The sequence below is a fragment of the Agelaius phoeniceus genome, chromosome 1, assembly GCF_051311805.1.
Source record: "Agelaius phoeniceus isolate bAgePho1 chromosome 1, bAgePho1.hap1, whole genome shotgun sequence".
Lineage (NCBI taxonomy): Eukaryota > Metazoa > Chordata > Aves > Passeriformes > Icteridae > Agelaius > Agelaius phoeniceus.
Genome location: NC_135265.1, coordinates 15,850,540 through 15,875,674, shown reverse-complemented (window position 1 = coordinate 15,875,674; position 25,135 = coordinate 15,850,540). Strand labels below are relative to the sequence as shown.

The 25,135-nt window shown below is 42.1% G+C and overlaps 1 protein-coding gene across 1 annotated transcript; it reads right to left on the bottom strand.

The window, feature by feature from the left end:
- Positions 1–2,989: 2,989 nt before the first annotated feature.
- On the bottom strand, positions 2,990–23,255 carry MAP3K8 (mitogen-activated protein kinase kinase kinase 8). Its single transcript, XM_054640635.2, has 9 exons — positions 23,000–23,255; positions 19,731–19,857; positions 18,492–18,852; positions 15,287–15,451; positions 13,591–13,852; positions 10,880–10,986; positions 6,760–6,912; positions 5,879–6,125; positions 2,990–4,407 (listed from the first exon to the last, which is right to left on the bottom strand). Exons 2-9 carry the CDS (start codon positions 19,763–19,765, stop codon positions 4,274–4,276), a joined length of 1,464 nt encoding a protein of 487 aa, XP_054496610.1. The 5' UTR covers positions 19,766–19,857; positions 23,000–23,255; the 3' UTR covers positions 2,990–4,273.
- Between the last annotated feature and the right edge of the window lie 1,880 nt (positions 23,256–25,135).

The window sequence follows — 25,135 nt, the reverse complement described above, 5'->3', positions numbered from 1 at the left end:
AAAGTCTGGCTGGAATTTTTTTTGGGCGTTGTTGATTTCGGTCAGCACACAATTTATAAGGACTTGTTTTCACCTTGCCTGAATTGTTAGTTTTGGATGGTAACAGTTTTAGAAATGGATGTTGCTGGGCCCTTCCTGTAAGAAAAGAAAAGGCTGCTTGGGCTCCAAACAGTGATTTGGTGCCCTTGTGTTGGGAATTTGCAAAGACCCTGGGCATGGGATGCAAAGCAAAGCATAGGAAGCAAAGAAAGCCTTCACGGTGTCTGAGCCTGTCTTGGAAGCTGCTAGTACAGCCCCAAGGGAAGCTGTTCCCAGCCATGCCAATATTCCCCGTTTTGGGCATGCACAGCACCAGGCATCTCCCTCCATCCCAGCCCTTTCCAGAGAGCCAATCTGGCCTTCCCAGCTGTGGCAGGGTCACACCACCAGTGACTCTTCCCCAGCTGCTTCTTTGCTTTTGCCAATTAGCCAGAGCAATGCACTGTTTTCCCCAAGGTCCCAACAAAGGGACTAATCCTTGGCCAGGGGCCTCCTTCCCCATTCCCATCAGCTCTGCACACAGGGAGCGCTGGCAAACTGCTCTGTACTGCTCCTGCAGCTTCTGTCAAACTTCCAAACATCAGGAAGCCTTGCTGAGGAGCATCACAGTGATCTCAGTCCCAGGGTCACAGCTGAGATAAGAAACCTGCTAAGCCCAGGAGAATAAAAGGCACATTTGGCTCCCTAATTTCATCGCTGTTGTGATTTACCCTCAGCAGGCAACCAAATCCTGCACAGCCACTCACTCACTCCCTTCTGGCAAGATGAGGAAGAGAACTGAAATGGTACAAGTGAGAAAACTCATGGATTAGATAAACACAGTCCAAAGGGTAAAACAAATGCTGTGCACATGAGCAAAGAAAAACGAGGAATTAATTTACCACTTTCCATGGGCTGAAAGGTGTTCAGCCATCTCCAGGACAACAGAGCTCCCCTGTATACATTATGGTGACTTGGGAAGACAAACACCATCACACAGCGTGTTTCCCCTCCTTCCCCCAGCTTTGTCCACTGAGCATGACATTGTATGGCCTGGAATATCCCTTGGGGCAGGAGGGATGTCCCAGCTGTGTCCCCTCCCAGCTCCTGCTGCACCCCCAGCCTCCTCCCTGGCACGACACTGAGAGAAGCAGAAAAGGCCTTGACACTGTGAGCCCCACTCAGCAACAACAGAAACATCCCTTGTTATCAACACAGTTCCCAGCACAATGCTGAAACAGCCCTGAGCTGGTTACTGTGAAGAAAATTATCTCTACCCCAGCCAAAACCAGCACAATCAGTTATTTTGAGCAGTGGGTTTCCCCTTGCACTTGTGTTTTCCTTTGCAGTTTAGCATGAGTCTCAGTATTCCCTCAAGAGAAAATGAAACTACACACCCAAAATCAACAAAAACAGAGGCAAACCCTTTGCAAAATCCCATGGCTCAGCACTGACCAGCCAAACCCTGGGACTTGTGCTACTAGCACAGGGTTTTCCCACCATCCCTTTTCATTCCCTCCCCCTCACCTCCAGCCTCCGTTGCTGGGAGTACACAGCTGCTCAGGCAACCAGATTAGAGGAGTAATCTTCCCCCTCCCAGGATATTTCTAACCCAGTTCACTTCCCTGACCTCATTCCCCAGGTGCTGGTGTAAACAAGTGGACCTACACAAGGCAGGGATCACTACTGTGGGATATGCTTGAGGGATGTGGGATGTTTGGGATGTGATGTATTGCTCCAGAGAGAAATTCCTGCTATGCTGCAGCCTAAGGCTCACCTGAGAAATAGTCTCCAGCTATTAGAAAGCTGACAGAGCTGGAAGCAATGCTTGGTGTTCAGCATACCTGAACAGCTGCTTGTTGGTTGTGTACCAGTCCTCTGAAGTGATAATTATCCTGAAGCCCTCGTACTGTTCAGCCATGTGGATGTATCTATAAAGAGCTATTGGTTCACCCAGCCAAACCTTATTACTTATGTCTGGCAGTCCATACGCTGTAATTATTTTGGGTAACCTGGTCACTTACTACTTTCTTAGTAAGAAGATATATAACAGCCATAACTAAACCCAAATATGAAATAGTGAGCCTACATTAAATAGTGGCTCCATATGCAGATTTCCATGCTGAAACATTTAACTGGGTGGGGGAAAGGAGAATGGCATTACAAAAAAAAAAAAGAAGAAAAGTCAGTGTAACTTTTTTTAAAGCAAAGGTAAAAGACCCCTAGCAGGCTGCAATTTTGACATGATCTCATTGTTGAAGTATACAGGCATTTGATAAGCACTTGCATAACCCCTAGCCATTGTCTGGTGAGAATAAAAACCTTAATTTTATCGAAGGGAAACTGGGGGAGAGATTATAAACCCACCTCTAGTTATGTGAAAAGCTGCTTCCTACTAATTCTATAAATCTCCTTAAAGATCAAAAGCTATCAGTAAAAGAGCATAAAATTGAACACAGGTCTCTGAAACCAAAGGTGACCATCCAAACCATTAGGTCATGTTTTCTTTAAGTCAGCCACACTGGAAGTCTGATCCCTGAATATCCTGATCACTACAGTCAGTATAAATACTAAGAGGGCTCCCTCACACAGCTCTCCTCCAAGCAACTTATTATCTAGAGATTTTGCACCAAGCATTAGAGCAAGTGGGTTATTCCCAACAGCATTTTTGGCAGCAATTAACATCAGGACGTGCTCCATGCTGTACACAACTGAAGTGCTCCATGCTGTACACAACTACTGTGCATAAACCAGGCAGTCCATAAGCAATGCTGGGGTGTGAGAAGGAGATTCTGCCAGAAATACTTACCATCTATTACCAGAGTCCAAAATCCATCAGCAATCACCTTCACCCTACTTCCCAACAAGTGGGGTGATGCCTGAAGTGTACCTGGGCCATAGTAGGGGTCTTGGCCCAAATGCAGCTGCAGCCCCATGCTGTGCTTGAGGATGAAGGAAGAATGGACACGTCTTAAGGCACTGAGCTGGATTTATTCACTTGACCATATCAGTATCAAACTAGAAATCATGTGTTTAAGACCACGTGTTAGAGAGGAGCAGCATTAAATAACAGACATGAAAAAGAGACTGTGCTTCAGAAAAGATTCAGTGTACAACATACACAGTATGCCATTTAACACAAATGCTTATAAAGAGTCATCCTAAGCATCAGAAAGAGTTTTATAAAAGTTTACGTTCTCATCCCATGGGATGTACAGAACTATGCAGTTTACATAGTTTTACTATCATCCAAAACATCATGTTTCAAATGTATGAGGCACAGCAAGAACAATATAATTCCATTTCCATAGGAACATAAACACTGCTTGTCACTAATGACACGCTTTCCAAACCATAGCACTCAGAGCAATTATACATGTGTACAATTTTAAAGTATTAAAAAGCAAGAGTTTGGAGCCTGCCCACTGTTACCAATAGAGCATTAACATTTGATCTACCCTTGAAAACTATCATAGATACCCTTGCAGTAGTTGTAACATAGTAAGGAAGTCACTGTCATACTTTGCCAGGGCCAACTTGTTGTGCAAATCCCAAAGGTGACTGATACTGCCATTGAAAGATTCCCTTGACCCACAGAGAAGGGGACAGCCTCCTTCTTAGCTCCCACTGCCCCAGGAAGATGCAAAGTTAAAACACATCTGCAAACAAGTGATAATCTGACTCCACAGACATTCTTAATTTTCATTAAGAATGGCTAGAGGCTGACCAAATCTTAAAGACCAAGAATGACCAAGTCTTAAAGACAGAAAAAGACTGAACCAGTATTTAACTGGTCAAAACAAGGACTTCTTTTTTCCTTTTTTTTTGGCAGGGGGGTGGGGGGTGGCAGGAATGTTTTTTCTAAAGACAGCTCAGAGAGACTGAATCTTACAACCCACATGCTAAATTATATTATATTTTTTCCTGACATTATTTGCAAGCATATAATACAAGTTTTACAAAAGTGCAAGGCCCAGCACAGGAAGATATCCTGGATTAAGACATTCCCAGTAGCAGTGTTCTTTTTGACATCTTCTTGTTGGTCAACCAGCAGACACACAAACATCACTGCTTGGGATCAGCTTATCAGACCCCCTAAGGGTTTAGCTTTATCATCTGTGCAATTAAACACTATTCACATTTGACAGCCTATAATGGCAATAGTTTTATGTACAAATTGGAAAATCAAGTCTTAAAATCAAGTTTTAAGAGGTAGAGGTCCATTACTGACTCATCAACATAAAACGTTACTGAGTCAGTCATATTCCAAGGCTGGTGGTCCCCTAACAATATTGAAGTAACCAGCTAGAGCTCCAAGGTCTATGTAGAGAGATCTTTGTCTCTTTAGCAGGTCTGACTCTTCCATGCTCCCATTACACAATGAGGAATCTAAAAAGAAAATAAAGAAACCATTTACTGCACAAATAGCTGTGTCAGTTCATTTTCATATTTGTCAGTATTAATGGAATATTTTGCCTATTATTTGATCTTATCAATCTGTGGTTTAGAAAATTTTTCAGTACAACATAAGTGAAACCTCAAAGAATATAAAATCTAACAAACCAACCCACAGCTCTAGGACAAAGAAAGGGAAGCAGTTTGCAACTGCAAACAGCAAGTGTGTTCGACTACTTAAAAAAAAGTCTCCATCAGCTGGGACAGTTAGGCAGAGCTTTTTCATCCTCTGAGCTATAGTGCTAAAGGAGAGTTTGGTGCAATAAAAAACCTGATAAAGTTCTGCCATCTGAGAATTCTGCTTCCTCAGAATTTTCAGCTAAACACGGGACATCATCTTTGTCTGGGTTTGACCATAGAGAACAAATACATCTGTTTCAGATTTTTTATTCCTTTTAAATCAAGGTCTGAAAAGACAGATTGGGTTTGCAATGGCAGAATTCCCCTGAATACTTGTATAATGAGTGTCTTGGAAACTTAAGCACCTATAATAAAGTCCAAGTTTAATGGTCCAGCATTCTCTTCATTTTCAAAAGAATTGATTCAGATGGTCTGAGCTGGTCAAAGGATTATGCAAGCCCAAGGCAAAATCCAGAAGGTACAATGCCATTCTAAATTCAGAAACTGTGACTGATTTTTTCAGTGAATTTCTTGCAACAATTATGCATTACAGTACCCAAAACTTTGTACAGATATCTTTTGAAATATTTATTCTAATTATATGAACCACTTGTCTGGGAAGAGTCTTTCAATGCCTTTTGTCAGAACCCTCCTAATGTATTAAGTAAGTAGAAGAAAAGCATTTTGAAGCCTGTTGGCAGGTTGTTGGCACTAAATCTCGCTTGGGCTTGAAAGGGCTGTTTCCTACCTAGTTTGTGTATTATCCTTCATTAAGCACTGGCTAATGCACAAGGGCAACAGCATTCTATCCCACAGTCATTTTTAGCTTTAAAACAAAGGGCTTGTACTGCTGACACTCAGTAACATTAGTTATGGTTTTGTGTGTGTGTTTTTCTTTAAAAAGGCAAAAAGTGTTGGATTTGCTGGTGGTTGTTGGACTTTGTCGTTATTTACAAATCAAGAGTGTCTATAAAACCTCTCTAGTACAGTGGCAAATTGAGTCCATTTGGGACAGCAATCTATACTTCATGAAATGCCCTGAGTGATTGCCATGGCTTTTCCAAGAACCAATCCTTCAGGAGCTCACAGAAGTCAGGCTAGGTTCCTCCCCACTGGTCAATGGGCATTTTACAGATCACTTCATGACCTCGGGGTCTGATCTCATCTGATTGGGATTTTCACTGGTCACTCTCCAGATGTGCTGCGAGTTTCGTTGGTTCCTCACTTAAATAAAGATTTGACACAAGGTAAAGTCTACAAAGTCCAAGGCAGGTGATCCCATTACCTGTGATATTTTCTGGCAGCTGCAGATCCTTCCTGGCGAGCAGCCTTTTCCTTTCAAACAGCGCCGAGTCCAGGCTCTGGCACCGCGGCTGCTCCTCCGGGGGTGGGTGCAGGGCCTCGTGCTTCAGCAGGTCTGCTGCAGACAGCCTGTGATTGGGGTTCCTGTCCAGAGCTGCTTCTAGCAACTCTCTCATGGAAGTACTGCAGTCCTCAGCAATATCCTCTAAGGGGGGAGCTTGCTTGTGTATCTGTTGGAATGAAAAAAGACCATGGAAACAGTTATTCCAAAAACAGTGAAAGAGGAAGTCATGGATAACCACATGAGTGGTCTGGGAATTCCCCAGTTAGGACTCATCACCTCCCTAAGTAGGGCTGATCAACTAGAACAGAACATGCAACTACACAACATGCACTTGTTAAAAATCAGATTTTATAATAAATTTAAAAACTCAAAGAAACTTCAAGTAAGCCTAAAATCCAGTGCAAGGCAAATTCACCAGATTTCTATACCATACTGGAAGAGTCAGAGAATCAAATCTGCCAGGCTCCAGTTTTTATCTGCAACTTCTAAGGAAAACAGACAAGTAGAAGTCAGATGGGCTTGTTTCAATCAGGTCTCACACTGATCTAACCCTGTCCTTCCAGTAAACCCAAGGCCTGTAAATTGAAACACAAATCACAGAGACAGCTCCAGCTCAGTCTCTGTCTTCCCCTAAGAGATCAAAACCCACTTCTCTCCCTCCCTCCCACCCCCGAAGCAAAAAGGATGATATCATCTCTCTGACAAATATTTTGATAGTTCTTATACAACTGGAGCTTTCTCAACAAGAGTACAGGAAACCCTGCAGCTGATACTGAGCTGGCTCTGCTAAGGACACTCACAATGTAGAGATAGGAGGGGTATGCAGAACGAGGGTATCTGTTCACCCAGGGTGGGATGCCCGTTTGCATATGAATAATAGTAGCTCCCATGCTGTAGATGTCTGCTTTTGTTGTGTGGCCTCTGCAAAGGATAACTTCAGGGCTCATGTAAATCTGTGAAAAATAGTTAAAAAAAAAAGATTACTCAACAGGGGAAAACAACAGTCAAAGATGACTCAATGGCATTTTGTGATCCTGGAAACCCCACTCTGAAGGGATGCATAGTAGTGAACCTGCAAGCACCATTTAGGAAATAAGATTGTTCTGCTCTGCATATGAGTACAGCCAAAGAGACAGCACCTGGACAAACTCATATTCCAGGTTTGCCCTCCTCAGACAGGCCATAGGTCAGTGGCAATGGGCCTTAGCTGAGCTGTGAGAGGCTGAGGTTCAAGCCATGGCTCTGCTTTGTTCAGATGAGTAGCAGAAGCCTCATCCCTCCACAGCAAAAGGAGGTTCCTGAATTGCCAGTTTGTTTTGTGAGGCATTGCTGGGACTGCTCCATCCTGCTCAAACAATGGCTGGGCATGTGCTAAAGAGAGAGGGTGAACTGTACTGAGAGCCACCCAGATGGGGGTAGGAGTCCTCCCCTCAGATCCCTGTTACACAGAATACTACACAACCCTTCTGAGCAGAACTGACAGATATATACCTTCCTGTCTTCTTTACTCCTCCTTCTTATCCACTAACCTGCATGATGGAGCATTATCCTGAGACATGGGATGATGAGGAACAAGCCAGGTCTAGGCAATGCATAAATTAAAAGTTAGGTGCTCTTTGCACCAGATTACCCCCAGAGCAGCTATGAAGACAAGAATCCCTCTTCGAACCTTTTCCCAACCAAAAAATTCTAATCTTTCTTGATGGAAAGTGAAATAGTTTCCATCCAAACACTTCACTGAACATTTGAATTTGCCAAGAGTCTAAAGAAGGATCTTGGAAGCTCCTGCCAGCAACAGGCAGCTCAGAGTGCAGCTGGAGGAGAACCAGACAGGCAGGATGCAGGAGGCACACCCTGCACAGCTCTGCCACTGGCCAGGGGAGCAGGTTTCAACACCACATGGGCACAGCCCACAGCACACTGGGTTAGCAAGCTACCACATTTGCTTCTGGTTCCTACTTTTCCCTCACCCAATTTCCCTCTAAAGGATTCAAACAAACTTTAATTAGTTCAAGTCATCCTGACACAAAGAATCACATTAAAAGCCATTAACTGACACAAGGGCAGGAAATTAAGTCATCACCACATGGTTTGACTGCTTATTACCACAGATTGAGAACGGCTGTAGGGCTCACCAAATTCCAAGGAAAAATACCCAGTAAATTACATTCCCTATCTGCAAATAGAACTTGTGATTGGAAGTGTGTGCAAAGCCTCAGCAGGTGTCTGCAGCTGCTACTGACTTATCCATTGCTTTTCTCAGGGCTACGAGACAATCAGTGCATCTGCACCCTTCACCTTTAAGTCTCATAAGGAGAAAAGAATAGAAGTTCTTATTTTGTAAAAAGAAGCCTTTGGCAAATACAGTGCAACTTGAGTGAAATCTACATAAGCAAGAAGCAGCTGCCTTCAAAAAAGAATGCTGGTACAAGATCCTGTCTGCAGTTAAGGTGAGAAAATGGTCAAGATGCACCTTGACTGCACAATGACAAAAATCAAAAATGAGCTCCAAAGCTCTGATTTCAGACTGGTCTAAAGTCTGCTGTCACCAAAGCAGACAGCTCAAGCCATTAATAATTGCCCATTCTCATTCCTTCTGACTGGTGGGCTGGCACTTGCCTGCCAGTCAGACCAGTCACAGTCTAGCTAAAAACCAGTCCTTTCTTCATGCTGCACTAGTTTTAGTTTAGCATTCCTGAAAATGAATCATACCTTCCACACTCAATAAACTTTAGCAGACAACTTTTTACCCTCAAATGGTTATAACTGAAGCTTACATATTTTAACAAAGTGACAGAAGCATAACAGAAAGTATAGCAACTGCCTAGGAAAAGTATTTCCTGCAGAGCAGTTTCATAACAACCACAGTTTAATGTTCTGCATGACTTGTACACAAAAGCAGGAACACCATTTTTTTTCACACTACACCATCTAAACAAAATTTAACTATCTTTCAATCCCATTGCCCAGAATTGTAACTACTCATTTTTTAATAAACCCAAAGAAGATTCTCTACATTCAGACTTCCTGTGCTATAGAAGTGAATAGAAATCCTAACTCCCAGAGAACATGCACAGGACAAAGGTTACTCCACCTGCCACTTCCCTCAAGGACACAAGTCCCTGCCAATAGCAGATGTAAGAGAAACCAGCCAGCCCACTGGCACAATGCTGCTTGGCAGTGACAGAGCCCCAGCCAGGGGTTGCACAATTACCTGCAGGAACAGCAGGACAACTGCACCACTTCTTAAGGCTGCATAATACAGGGTGCAAAACTCAAGAGAACTTTGCAGAGTTAGATCTCTGAAAAAAAAAAATCATCAAGAAAGCCAGACTACAGAGGGCATTTGTGGGTGACAGGATTAGGCACTGTGGAGAGGAAGATGCCTAGAATGAAGACTGTGAACAGAAAAACCTATAGAAGCACTAGAAACATTAGCTGTCAGTCTTTCACTGGTATCTGAAAATCTCCTTTCCCAGTGCTGTCTTTCCAACCTCATTTCTGGCTGCAATGCTGCAGCAGGACTGCTGCTCCCCTGAGACAGCAAACCCCAAACATGGCTGTATTTCAGGGCTGGGGGGATTATCAGCTCTCTGAGAACAGACTGCGGGTGTTAAAGTGCATGGAATTCTCCTCCTATTAAATGAAAAATTAAGTAGTTTTTCACTTGGCAAACACTGAAATGTTTTCACTTGTTCTTACTAACACAACCTTGACCTGTCCTTCAGGACCCAGAAGTGGATCCTCACTAGTCTGCTCCACAATCATGGAAATGTCCTGTTTACACACATCTCCATCACTGGGAAATACCCTACCAACTCATACCCACCACTGTTCCTATTAACAGCACACAAAACCCCCTTGAACAAACAAAAAGCCCCAAACCAAAGTAAAAACCCCACAAAGCTCATGCATGAAGTGCCAGAAAGCACACTGCTTCCAGTTCAGCAAGCATTTTAAGCTCTTAACTGCCCTGACAAGAAAGACAGTGAAAACAAATATTCAAGTGCTTTCTCAAGCATCTTGAAAAAAATAAACAAACAAACCTGACCTTCTGTGAAATCTTGATTTATCCTCCCCTTCTAAAAAGTGAAATGCTTTTTGTCAGTTACACAGGGATTTCCTCTTTACACATGTGGAAGACTATTAAAAGGGTAAGTGCAAACATCTCAGCTAAAGCATTTCCTGTAAACAATCTCCTCCAGCAACAGAGAGCACAAATGCCACATCTGCAGCAGCTATCCAAGCTAATTGTTGCTGCTTGGTTGTTTGCTAAAACTCCAACCCTGGAAACACCTCTGCAGGAATGCAGCCTAAGTGGTGTGCAGAATCTCAAAGTCACTGAGACCATTTGTAAGGACCCCACCTCCATCACTGTAATGTCTAAGCAATTTTACCAGATAATCATGAACCTTGTCATGCACAACCTCTGCAGAACCAAAGCTTACATGTAGATGGGGAACAGAGCTTAGAAGGGCTAAGAGATGAAACCCAGACATCTGTAAGTTCTGTGGTTTTGAAGGAGGAGGAATCCAAGTACGGTGCAGAACAAGTCACCCCAGTCCATAGTGAGTATCTCAGAAGAAATCTTTGCTAGAGCAAAGTACAAATTCCTGTTTGAAGTGTCTCTGATCAGCAGCTGAACCACTGCAAACAACCCTCCTCAGAGTACTGTTTGACTTCAGTGAACAATTGCTAACAATTGAAACTGCAGAGAAAATGACATGGCTTTCAAAGCATTTCATTCAGCAAGTTGAAAATAAAAATATAATTGAGACTCCATTAATATTTGTAAGTTTTTTATAGGTTTTATAGTAACTATTTTACTAATAGTATATCCTCCAGCTTCAAATTTGAGCCTAAACACCACAACCATAGGACTAATGCAATGTAAGGGCTTTTGTCCCTTCAGCTTCTTACCTCTGTTCCTCTAAGATCTTTGGGATAGTAAATATCTTCAGTCATTTGAACACTTAGGCCAAAATCCACCAAAACAGCCTTAGTTGACATAAAGACAATGTTGCTTGCTAAAAGAAAACCAAAAATTACATCACTTAAGCATCCGGCATGCTTGGTATTTATTTTACAACACCCCTGTTTCATTCAGATGCCTGCCTGAAAAGGGAGAGAAATTCGTACAACCACTCTCTACAGCCAATATCCCTCTAGTCAAAATAGGTCTGGTAATGATTTGGTTCAATTTTAAATCATATCTTAAAAAACAAACTGATCTACTTTATGTAAAAGAGCCAATGTTTTGTCATTTTTTTAGCTTAAAATTTAAAAAAAGACAAAGAGAGAAAATAGCTGAGGGTAGAGGAGGAAGGCAGAAGACTGGTAGGCACCACAGCACAGTGCTCTGAAGATGTTTAAGGGTCTCCAAGAGAGAGATCATGCTGTGTAGCTCTGGCTAGAAACAGCACAACTGTTGCTCACCAAGAGGTTTTTCTAGAGTAGCAATTTAAGTGAAGACAGAAACAGAATAACCAGAGCCCCTCCACAGCAGCCACACCAGTCACCTGCACTAGTCCGTGAGAGCAGCTCAGCATGACAACAGAGGACAGACAATGGCTGTAAAATTATTAGAAGACTGAGCATTTCAAACTCCCTCAGAACTGCAGCAGTATCTAGGAGCTTAATTTACTTTCCTTCATAAAATTCTGCCTAAGGCACAACTTTGTACTCAGAGGCTTTGTTTGCAGCTGTATTTCTGATCAAATATTTAAGAATGTAGTGCTCAGTGTGAGCCTTGAGAAATTCTTGTTTGCTGTTTCAGAAGATGTGGTAAAATGAAGTCTCCAAGTTACACAACAGAAACACATTTCCCTTACAGGAAACTGTGGGCCATTTTCTGTCTTGATAGTGCCTACCATGACCACCCAGAGGGAGGGCAGACTTGATTTTAGCAGTACTGATTCCTGGAGCAATGCTTCACACAGCTGCCTCCTTACCAGCACTACAGACTATGTAAATCTGTCATTTTAGGGATAACTTTGAAGATATGGATTTGAAACACCCCATAATAGATCATCCAAAGGGCCATACTGCCACAGTGCAGCAGGATCTGCTTACTGCCTGGGACCATACCCAGCCCCAGCTGCAGCTGATTTTGGACTGAAGCGCCCCCAGCCAAACAGCCTGATGGTTTAACTGCTCTCCAACCAAGGGTTAAAAGGAGAGGCAGCACTGAACACCTCCCAAGAACCAGAATGTCTTCCTCCCCTTCCTTGTTCAGGGCATTTTTTACTCTCAATAAAATCCTCATCTTCTGTATCAGCAGAACAGACTCAATTGCAGCTCAAAAGCAGCAGATGGAGTGAGGAAAAAATCTGAGGTTTTGGGAAAGAGTCTTTTCTATTCATTCCACCTGGGGAGGGAAAACACACACTGCTCCCTGCATGGATGCTGCCTTGCCAGGCAGTGGGCATGGCTCCACCTCAGGCTTGGTGTACCCAGCTCACCCTGGCACCAAACAGGCAGGACCATGGCCAGGGCTCACCCCAGGCACCCCTGGGCAACCACATCTGCCCCAGGCAACCTCTGCCTCATCATCTGCCCTGCATCCACCAACACGGGAAAAGGCTGGAAAAAGTGAAACACACTCATATCCACCACATTCACAATGGGCTGGTTCTCCTATTCACTACCTAGATGTAGTAGGCTTTGGGCTGGTTTGGTTTTTAGATTGTTTAATTAATATCTTTGTTACTGCCAATTAAAATAAACCCATAGGAAAGACTCTTACTACAAATGAGAAAGAAAAATAAAGGGAAAAAATAAGCAATTTTGTAGCTGTCAGACTCTCAAAGGCTTACATCTAAAGTACTGACCCATACTAAATTAAAAAAAACCCAAAACCAAAAATGCAAAACTGAGATAAAAATTTAGCAATTCCTAATAGTTCACTTCTGTGAACTATTGTAATGCTTCAGCCTGAATATTTCTACTATAAACCCTCAAGTTTAGCTAAATAAACTCACAGAGATGCATCTATCTGCAGGCCAAGATGGTACTGGGAGAAACAGCATTTAATACTAATTTAAATGCAACACATTAAAATTGAATTTTAAAGCATTTTAATACCAGTGTTTTTAATTTGGACTTAATATTAATATGTTTGATTATTTATAGATGTAATATCCAGAGATTTTTAAAAGCAAACATATATTAAAATTTGCTGTACTTGTTGAAAGAAAAAGAACAGCACAAATTATGTATTTACTTCTAAAGTGTCTCAAACTGAGGAACAGCAGTGTAGAAATGCAAAACCTAAAAGAAGGTGCAAGATGAAGGTGAGCATGGAAACATTCAGGATGAATTTATATTAAGAGCAGGAAACTTCCAGCTGAACACAGACTGATAACTTCACTCTTTAGGTTTTTATTTAAATTGAGTTCCTCATCAATGGCATAGGATCTATGACTTTCTAATTACCCTCTCTGCTGGAGTGAATTAATAAATAGTGTCAGTAACTATTACCTCCAGAACCTGACCTTGCCATTTGTTAGGCATTATCCATCCCTCTCACTCAGAGATGTAAGGCTGTGTGCCCCAGCTCAGTCCCAGGGACTCTACCAGGACCTCAGCCCAGCCAGGACCAGAAAGCAGCCCAAGGAACCCCACAGACGTACGTTTGATATCATGGTGGATAATCCTCTTAGAGTGGAGAAAGTCAAGTCCTTTCAGAATATGCTTTGTCACCCAAATTATTTCAAACTCTCTCATAGGCCCACAGCTCTCCAGCTTTTCCATGACAGATCCTCCCTCTCCAGCTTCCATGAAGAGATGGATTGTCTCATCCCACAAAATAGCGCCGTATAATTCAGCAATGTTTTCATGACGGAAACATGCCTGTATTTCAACATCTGATGGTTTGAACTGCTCCACTGGGACCTAGGACATTGGAACAAAACCACAGTTATCCATAACAAAAACAAGCTATCCATGTGGGCCCTAATTATCCTATAGATTAACAGAAAAGAAGGAAGTATAGCACTTGTATCCACTTGTTAAAATACTGAGCTTTACTTTGCTCCTGTGACTTTTCTTCCTTTGCAGCTGAGAGAAATCCTGGTAAAAGTTGAGAGACATTTTGGAGTCATGCCCAAATAAAAAGTGCAATCTTCCAGAAAAAGCAGTGTAGCAAGAGTTATTCCCGTCAAAATCCAGTGATTACGCAAAAGCTTTATGCAAACTTCCTGGTGAAGGAGATAAAATTCCCACTGCTTTTTCCATTAGCTTTGTGCACTCATCTGCACTACCAGAACTACACACCCACCTGACAGGTGGATCAGTGCTTGCAGCGCTCAGGCCCATTACTGACCTCCTTATCAGCACTGGTTTATGGCTTACAAGAAATGAAAGCTGCTTTGAAGGGAGTGCCAGCAGCACGATATTTCTTTAAAAAGTACTGGCAGCAGATTGCTGAGACAATAAAAGCAGTGTTTGCTTACACACAGAAAAGCTACTACTGCTCTGTTTAGTTTTCTTCCCTTGGACTTGTGTCTGTGAACCAAATAAGAGGCTCATTTATTTCAAGGAGAAATACTGTTTGTATTTTCAGAAATATTAGGATACTTTAATTCTGCTGTGGGCTATGCAGGAGCAGCTAACAATCTGTCCCCACATGGACACACAGGCTGCAGGGGAAGGACACACAGCTGCCTGCCCAACTCTTAGACACACAGAATTAATACAGGTACTTATTCATGAGCAGGGGGATATAGAGCAGTGTCCCAGCTGAGCTTTTACTGGCCCTGAATATTTACTGCTCAATTCCAAATAGTATGTTAAAAGACACAGCTGAAAGAAAATGTTGGCTTGCATAAAAGTAGGACAGTGCTCAGCAGTTCTTTTGAGGCATCTCACAACCTTAACCCTGTCAGTGCCCAAAACACAGTAAGAGTTGCACATACTGAGTTCTCAGGGAATTTAATGGCACTGGAGTAAAGAAAACTAAAGTCTAAGCACCTCAGTTAAAGGATAAGAGCCTAAAACTTCTGCAGCAGCAGGGTTTTGCTACCCCCTTCAGCAGGGACAGGATCTCATTCTGATATTTCATACCAGCAGGACAAGTAGAAAATCCACTCTACACAACAGGCCATGTGCCAGTTCCCCACACTTCTAGATATTTCCAAAATGCTGAAACATTTGCAGCTTTTTAAACAAGCGAACAGAAGTGTACATTTTCCCCACCTTGTTTAGGCCAACAAAACCAAGATGATCATCAGCCAACAGTGGAATTTGATGCAGACATATTTAAAAATAGACCATAAGTAGTATGTTATACAATATTTGCTCAGAGATAAAACCACTGAGCTAACATACCAATTTGCATGCCATTCGTTTCTTGGTTTCTCTGTCTTGGGCTAAGTACACTTTCCCAAAAGCTCCCCGAGGAATAAAGTCAGAACCAATATTCCTGTAAGTCAACTTCCATGGAAACAGGAGCACATCTGAGTCAATTTGATAGCGCCCGTTCTTGGGTGTGATCTGGGAAGTTAAATAAATAACAAAAAAACCACAGTGAAGTTAAAACCACTACAAATCGAATTAATTTTATATATATAGTGGGAAAAACCCCATATCACTTATGTGTATGATGCACATGATCTGCTTAGCAGTCTTTATTTAGTAACACTAAATGGGAACAGCATGTGAGGCGTGGCATTCATTCACAGCCCAGGCATCCACGTTTCTCTCCAGTGACTAACTTATGAAGTGTAAGTTGCAATTAATTGTCTTGAAACAACAACAACAGCAGCTGGGTTAATGAAATTACCCACCTCTTGTTATTAGATTTACCTGCACATGTTTGTCCTTCCTGTAATCTGTTAACTTGTTATGCCACATACCTGTTACTCATAGGTTATCTTATACAATGTGAGCCAGAGTTTCAGCATTTCCTAATATCACATGTACTGCTAGGAGTTTAATTTCCCATCTTATGCTGGAGTTTCTGCTGCTTAGTAAAAGGTCAAAGAAGTCTGCCTTGATTTTACCAGCCACTTTCCTCTAGTTTTATACCATAGTTTGAAAAAGAAGAGTGGGAGTAACATTGCCTCCTTTAGGTGGGTAATGTTGGGAGCTTTGCATCTTGTGTATCACCAGCTAGGCAAGGAGGGGATTCAGGGCACCTAGGTCAGTATCTTGCTCTAAATCTTTTTCCCAAACAGTTCCCTCCCTCTGCACGTGACAGAGAGAGTCCAAACGCCCAACTACAGCCATGTGAGTACTGCTTGATCCCTCATGCTGCTTCTTCAGTCTCTCAGCTACAAAATTAATATTATTTCCTATGAATATGCTTGTAATTATTTCAGCCAGTATCTGGAATACCATTAATCTCCTTAATGCTACTTTATTAAGATTCTTGAAGAGATGTAAAATCACATCAAGGATATTTATCATTTCATGTCTGTCACACGGCCTCCAATACTCAGCTCTTCAGCTGCTCTTTTTAAGATAACAGCATATCAGGAAGATTATTTGTTTTAGATTTCTATTTAAGGTATAACATATTATCTTTCACTCTTAATCTACCTGCATGCTTTTCAATAAGGAAAGTACCTTATTGACTGCTAAAATTGTCATTTGTGATTTGTGCTACATGAAATAAATTAATTCTTCTAAGTTCCTAAATCTGGGGAGGATAAGTTCTTAACCTTTGACCAAGGGGGCATGGGGGGCTGTCCTTCAATAAAAAGTATTCTGCTTAGGATAGAGAGAACAAACCTTCCCTCTAATTATTAGAGCCAGGGTAAGGCAATCTGTACATGTCTAGCATCTTGCTTGCCTACTTCTGCACTTCAAAGGGTTGAGACTAATCCATATGGGTTACACCTTATCCTGGAAAGGAAGAGACGCCGAGCAGAGCTGATCTGGAGAGCAAGACAGTGAGAACCACCACACTACTCATGTTTTCAGGAGGCTTTTAGGACTAGTTCCTAGCCTGACCCTGTGAACATTTGTCTGTGGCTGCAACGCATCTTTCAGCTCAGTTCTAACTAGAAGAAATCCAGCTTGTGCACTTCAAGACAGCCATGGTGCAGCCAGTGAGGATCACCAGGCAATCAGAAACACTCCTGACCCCAACCAAAATGCTGTAGGAATTTCCAGAGCAGTGCCCCTGCTGAAATGCATGTACAGGTAATACCCTGCCTCCAACCCTCAGTTGCATAATGGGATCACGTGCACCTAATAGTACTGGGTTCATACCAATTGTATGCATCTGTAGAAACAATGCAAGCAAAACAACCACAGTATGTAGAACAGTGTCTACCCTAAGCATAGGAAGCATTTAATATTACCAAGTGTCATTTCAATGTTACAGAGTTGAAAAGTGATTGTTTTGCAATACTGCAACGCTCCCTCCAAATCAGAATAAAGCAATACCCTGTGGTATTTTGCACCTAAGTAACCAGTAAGCCTCAAGCAACCAGTGTTAACATATAAAATATATGATATGCAGGATATTTAAGAAGATAGATGTAGAGTATCTTAGGAAAATACAGCAGCAACACTAACATGCATGAACAGAATTCCATTGCTACATTGATTGTTTCCAGAGCAACTGATCTTAAACAAAAGTTTAATGACACGAATATCCAGAAATGCTTGTAGAACACAAACAATTTTAGGGAAAAAAATAACATCTCAAAACAACACATCTATGTACTTGAATTTAGCAGTGTGAGATATTACATAATATTTTGACTCTTAAAATCACACTTGATAGTACATGCTTTTTCTCCTTACATTACTACTATTGACATTTTGTGCAGATAGAGTAAATTTAGGAACTATATTGTCAGATCCTTGATCTTTATTTTTGGGAGTTTGCATAATGAACATTTTACTGCATGAATATAAGGCATTAGAAGACTCTTACTGTCTCCCAGACCTGTAAACCATAATAGTCCATAGAATCATAGGTAGGCTTTGGTTGGAAGGGATCTTAAAGATCATCTAGCTGTAACTCCCCTACTATGGGAAGAGATGTCACCCATGAGGTCAGGTTGCTCAGGGCCCCATCCAGCCTTGCCTTGAACACTTCCAGGGATGGGGTATCCACAATTTCTCTGAACAGTCTGTTCCAGAGCCTTGCCACCCTCAGAGTAAAGAAATCTCTACACTTTTAGTTTAAAATCATTCCTCCTTATCTAATCACTACACACACTTTTTAAAAGTCACTCTCCCTCTTTTTTGCACAAGTTATGGATTTTATAAGCCCCATTTAAGTACTGAAAGAACAAAATGAGCTGTAGATTTTGCTTTTTTACTGCTTGTCTCAAGTTTGTATTCAACACTGGGAAATGTTTTCTGACCTCCAGGGATACTAGGAGATAACAGAGTGGATCCTTCTGAACAACAGACTCCATAGCTGCCCAAGACTGCAGGGGCTAGACTTGATACGCTCAGAGACCCTTCCAGTCCCAGGGTTGCACCTGGAGCTGAGCTTTATTTAGAATCATTAAAAACTTCTAATTCCTACAGTCTATGAAATGCCAAGTAAAAGGAAAACAGATGTACATACCATATTCAAGAGGATTCCAGATTCCTGTTGTCTGCATCCTTTAAATTGCTTTGCAGTGTTAGACACCTGATTGGCAAAAGCAAGCAGGTCTTCCACAGTCCCGTATTTGACAGAGGACATCAAAGAGACCTCCCCTTCACAAAACAGTAATGATTCTGCACGTTCATCATTTTGATTTGCCTCTTCACACATGGTAATTAAGCTGTCTTCATAGACTGCAATGTCTTCACCTGGATAATGGTTTTCCATGATGGCTATCACCTCAGACATATTTAGATCAGCTAGCAACAAGTCAATCTCCTCTTTGCTATCACTACCCGTGCTCATATACTCCATTACTGTCCACTTTGCAAAATCACTCCTGGAAAAAAAAGAAACAAACTTGAAAACACTTTTCACCTAAATTTATTTTAGCAAAGTAAGAATGAAAAGGAGTTATCAGAAGTGACCAGCAGCTCATCATTATACAGATTTAATATTAATAATTTGTATTATGAAGAAAATCATAATTAGGATCCTGGGTGAAGACAAAACAGAGATGTATTTGCTAGTCAAATTTATTTAGAAGTTACTAGTTAACCTCCCCTGTCACTCACTCCCAGAATTTTTTATGATAAAGCTTTCCCTAAGAGGAACAGGTTCAGTAAGAATAAACCACTGTGATAGATATGCAAAAATGAAGGAGCACCCTCAATACAAACAAAGGAATTCATTGTTTAGAAAAGAATGACAAAGAGAGATATTAACATTCTCATTTAGTTATGTCTAAGTTTGTATTGACAATTTATGTGATGTATCCAGAAAGAAGGAAAGGTCACAAAGAAGGTCATTCCATTAGTAATAGGCATCTGTTAGTATTATTGTACAGTGCACAACTGTCACCACCTGAGATACAAGATCCATATTTTTTTTGCAATTAACTTGTCAGAACTAGACTTGAACTGAAATTTTCACCCTGACTTTCAAAAGAAAGTCAGAAACTGAGCTATCATAAAAGCAATGAGCTTTAGAAGTGGTTTCCAACACTTTGTTCTGTTCCCACTAATCCTAACAATAACTTTTTAGGTTACTATTGCAACTATTTTGCTGGTATGGATTTACAGCAAGCTGGGTTCAACTTCCCAAAAAGTCCCTTTCTATTCCAGAGAGTTACATATTCAAGTTTAAAACGTATGCATGGTCAGTCATTAAAATACTGACACAAATAGTTTCCAACTCATAAATATCAAGAGCACTTACCTTGTATTTAACCTGATTACATCACTCAAAACCATTTAAAAACGTCTCAATAGAATCCCTGAAGTCATCACGTTTTTCTGAACCCGTATTTACCACTGATGATAATTTCACAGTGTTCTGTGGCAGTCTATTAAAAAAAGCAAAACAAATAAAGCCATTGCATACCAGCTCAAGCAGAAGGACTGGTTTGTACTCATATAGATCATTTGCTTCACGGAAAGAAGAGCTAGTAATCACAAGGCTGAGATAACAGGGGATTTTTCTGCAGAAAACAATGACAACTCAAGAAAGAATCAAGCTACTGTATCATCCAGATTTCCAAGTAGTAGTGAAAAATAGTTTTTCCATGGTTAGGTCCTGAGTTTTAGCCTCTCTGTCTCATGCTTGCTTAAGCAAAGAGTAGGACCTGCTTTTCCTTTAGCAGAACTGACTACAGCATGCCTTCTTTAGAGAGCTCTCACTTCCCTTTTTCGTAATCCACTGCACCATCTATTTTGGGCAAAAGATAACAACTAGGCAAAAAGACACTTTGAAAAAAAAAAGGAAAAAATGAAAAACATCAAACAAAACCTTATCTCAAGGACAAGCAGCAGACTCGGTCCCCTGAGGCCATGGAGCAATGTGTTTACCCAGGTACAGTTTCTGATTATGATCACTATCTTTCTTACCCCCACCACAAGGACGCAGAAGCTTTGTGGCACATATTTCTCATGGGTTAGAGTATTTACGTCAGCTCTAATGTGAAGAAAACCAAGTAAAATGACGTGTCTGAGTTGGCAAAGAAGTCAGACCACATGAATTTGAGAATTCAAAAGGCAGGACAGGACAGCAGATGCAGCATCAGAAAAGGGAAACGGACTGCCTGTTCCTTTAGAAACTCAGACCCAAACCCTGAGAGTGACGGTGGCAGAGCAGTGCTCTGCCAGCCCCCATTCCCCAAGATGGGCACAGTGACTTTCACCAGCCCTCTGCACCAGTTCACCCAGCCCTGATCAACCCACACCCCCAGCACTAGGGCAGCCAGGTTGGAAACTTTGTGGTCACTAGCACTACTTGATTGGGGAGGCCCCAGGCTTCATATCCTGGGTGCTCAGAGAGATCACAAAAAGGAAAAGATGCTGAGGGTGTTTTCTAGCCCCTATCACCTCAATTTGCTCCATGACCAAGCTATAGGCTGTTAACAAAGCCTGAATGAGGTTATTTTTCAATAGAAATGAGATTTCTATTTTTCCCCAGAGCAAGACTTCTATTCACTGATTTGTTGGTTTTTAGGGTTCTTTTTTTTGCCTGGTTTGTTTTTTTTGTTTTTTTGGGTTTTTTTTAATGCTGAATTAGTGGGGTTCAAATGAAAAGAAACAGTGCTGTCATAAAAGGAACCAAGAGACCTCATGTGTAAAGTGAGGTAAAGTTACAAACTAGTCCTGAGGGACTTTCTGAAGAAAAACATGAGCCTCTAGATGCTGTGGTCTTTTGTGGATAAAGACAAATATGTGCCACAGTTAAACTAATTTACCCTCTGACAGCATTTTCATGCACAAAGCATCTATACAGATTAGACCAAATGTAGCTTTCTGGAAGTGCCAGCTCTGCTTCATTCCTCAAAATGTTCCCAAACTGGAACACAATACTAATAATACTCTTGGCAGTTTCATGATTACTCAAAAAGTTCTGAATAACATGAAGAAGTGACTATAACCTGCATTTTCTCAGTTCTTTTACTGCTTGAGAAAAGCTTCAAACCCTTCACCTTTACAACTACCTGAAAGGAAGAGGTAGTGAGGTGGGAGCTGGTCTGTTATCTCAAATAACAAATGAAGGAACAAGAGGAAATGGCTTCAAGTTGTGCTAGGAGAGGTTGGATACTAGGAAAAATTTCTTCACTGAAAGAGTTGTCAAACCCTGGAACAGGCTGCCCGGGGAAGTGGTGGAGTCAGCATCCCAGGGGAGATTTAAAAGACATCTATGTAGACATGACTCTGTTTAGTGGTGGGCTTGACAGTGCTGGGTTGGACTTGATAATTTTACAGATCTTTCCAACCTAAATGATTTTATTTTTCCCTATATCTAGCAAATTCTAATCACTAACTGTTTACACAATAAAAGCAGTGTTTAGACTATAAAAGCTGATTTTATAAATTATGCAGCAATTTAGTACTATATTTTCCCTACAGACAAAAAAAAAGGTCCATTTTCCAATGGGGAATTCACTCCACCTATTTATCTCTAAAATCCTGTACTAGTATCAGTGGTGGGCACTCATGTAGTATTCTAAATCATCCTATATAATCTAGATTAATGAAGAAATGACATCACTATGTATGCTTTACTTAGCTTCTCAGCTAAAAAAATGGGTTTACCTGCAGTGGAAAAATAAAACTGCATGCAAGCACTTAAGTCAGTTGCTAAAGCACAAGACTCTTTCTCCAGTTTTGCCAATATTTCAACATCATCACATGAGTAATTTGTAAGTCAAAGGTTTATTTCTCTATCCTCTGCGTAGCTTTTCAACCCCTTTTGCCTAGGAAGTGTGCTGCCAGAGACCACTCTCATATCCATCATATTAAATAAGAGTAACTGGATAGCAGACTTCTGAGCCCCTGTGAGACTATTTGTGTGTCAAAGGTCAATGATGGAAAAAATGGAACAAAATCTACAATAAAAATAAAATTTAAAAACCAAGACCACACAGACAAAAAAACCTCAACACCCCTTGCCTCCCCCAAAAAGTTAATCACTAACTGCATAGACTGGCTCAACACAATCATACACTCATAATAAAGATCTCTTGTGCTGCTTTTAGAGAATAATTTTCTGGTCTAAGTGACAAGTGACTGCCCACTAGAAATGAAAAAAGTCCTTATTTACTTTTAAGAAAACTTATCGACAGAACTTGAAAAACACAATCCCTCTGAAAAGAAACTTCTGCTGTTAAGGAACAAGAAATATCAACAATTTCAATTTCAACAACATTTCACATATTCATTTGGAATAAGAAAACCCGCGACTCTCCCAGCGCTGGCAGCAGCAGCAGCAGCAGAGCCCAGCCCCAGCCCCTTCCTGCCCTGCAGCCCCCGGGGACAGCGCAGGTGCCGCAGCCCCGCCGGCTCCCCCGGCACACGACGCGGCTCGGGAGGCCGAGGGCAGCCGGGAGGGAGCCCGAACCCGGCAGCGCAGCCCCGTCCCGTCCCGTCCCGTCCCGTCCCGTCCCGTCCCGCTCCGCTCCATCCCGCCAGGGCTCCCCTTGCCCTGCCGGCCTCGTCCCCGCTCACCCCGGCGCTCCGGGAGGGCCGCGCCGCCCGTCTGCCCGCAGCCCGCGCCGCTCCGCCGGTGCCGCGGCAGCTCCGGGGGCGGGCAGGAGCGCAGGTAGCACCGCCCGCCCCTCCGAGGGCGGGGGACCGGGCCGGCCCGGAGCCGCTTTCTATTTCGGTTTCCCGGCAGGAGCAAGCGCTGCGCTGTCCCAGCCCGGCCTCAAGCTCGGCCAGCGACTGCCTCCTGCTCCAGCCCCGGCATCGGCAATGGCCTGTCCCCGGCGGTGGCATCGGGAAAACCCTTCCCTACCGCCTCATGTTTCCGTGCGCACCTAGAGGGCGTCACCAGCGTCCCACGAGTTTAAACATTATCTGAATTAAACTTCAGCTGACACGCGGGTGGAATTTAGGACAACAACGTGAAGAATTTGTTAGTAGCAGCAGTATTAAAATATTCCGGGACACACTAGTGTGAGTTGGGTAATTACTAAAATTGGGTACGACTACTTTTTATTTCTTATCCATAAGGAAGAAATTCTTGCAAAACTGCGCTGCCCAATAGCTCCTCTTCAGCCAGTTCGTTTTCAAGGAGACAAGTAGCACCTTTAACAAAACCAGCTACCACAGCACTAGGAACTGATGAGTTGAATCTGTCTTATGGTGTCAGAAGACCCAAGATGGATTTTTGGTTCATTATCTGCAGTGTAATGACTACTTGCTTACTGAAGTCAAGGGCAAAACCATCATTACAGAGCTTCAGGACAAACATTCACCTTAGGCTTCAGTGTTTCTTAGTAGTTCATGCAACTCCTTTTCTCTTTATATTATCAAGATACCCTGACTCCCTTGTTTAAATGGTTTATGTTTGCAGCCTCTCCTGGGACATTCACAATTATCCAAAGCATGTCACAAATGACATTCTGGAATGTGCAAGGGTTTAGACTCACTATAGGATTTTCTTTTCCTTAGCATCATAACTATGTATATGGAACCCTGCTAGCAGCATTAACCTTTGCTCATACACGGTTTCTTTTCCAGACTATACAGGTGTTAAATACATTGGCAAGCCTCCATAAGGAAAGAGGTCTCTTCTTTATTGAGTTTGACTTTGTTCAATTGCACCACCCAGTGCATTTGCTAAAAAAAAACAAAAAACACCAAAACAAAACAAAACTGTGGGGGAAAAAAGGCAAGAAAGCTGAAGATGATTATAGAAAGACAAAAGAGAGGAAGGACTGAGGAATAAATGAGGCAATAGGAGAGGCCAGACCAAGGAGAGGGCGGAACTGGCAGCACCTTGAAAGTGGGAGGTTAAGGAGGCTGAGTAATACATCCTTAATGTGCAGCAGCTCTCACGCTAGGGTACTTTGGGTATCCTCTTTCAGGAACTTGCTTGTGGTATTGGTTTTTCCAAACCCACAATTAATTTTAATGAAACCCTTTTCTATTTTTAGACCAACTTCAAAGAGGGAAAGAGGAGGAGGTCCTCTCTCCACATGTCCAATTTAAGCAGGACAAGTCTTAGGATTCCAGAGGAAACTCGCCATGGAGAGATGGAGGAAACACATGTACTCCATGGCATGCATAAATAGGATATAAATTGAAATGCTCTATTTTAAAAGCAATATACTCTCTGTCTTAATGATCATCCTAGAATACAAAACCAAAATAATTAGGTCATAGCAATTACTTACAGACCCTGACATACTGGGAGGCTGCCACAAATATATACAGCACTGCACTGAAGACCTACTAACACACAAAGTGCCCTAACATACACTACAGATGTGCCCACAAGTTTTACATAGATGTTTTTAAAAACCAAAGAAAATGACATTTTCTTCAGTACATGCCTGGGGAACCATGCTGCAGACCAATGACTGCTTGCTGGGTGCCCTGCAGCTCTCTGCCCCAGCCACCACATTTCTGATCCCACAGGCTGCCTTCACTGCAGTATCTCTGCCTTCACAGCCCTGGCCCAGGACCAGACAAACAGAATCACAAAATCAGTTAGGTTGGAAAAGACCTCTGAGATCATCAAGTCCAACCTATAACCAAGCACTACCACGTTGACTAGACCACGGCACTGAGTGCCATGTCCAGATTTTCCTTAAATACCTCCAGGGACGGTGACTCCACCATCTCCCTGGGCAGCCT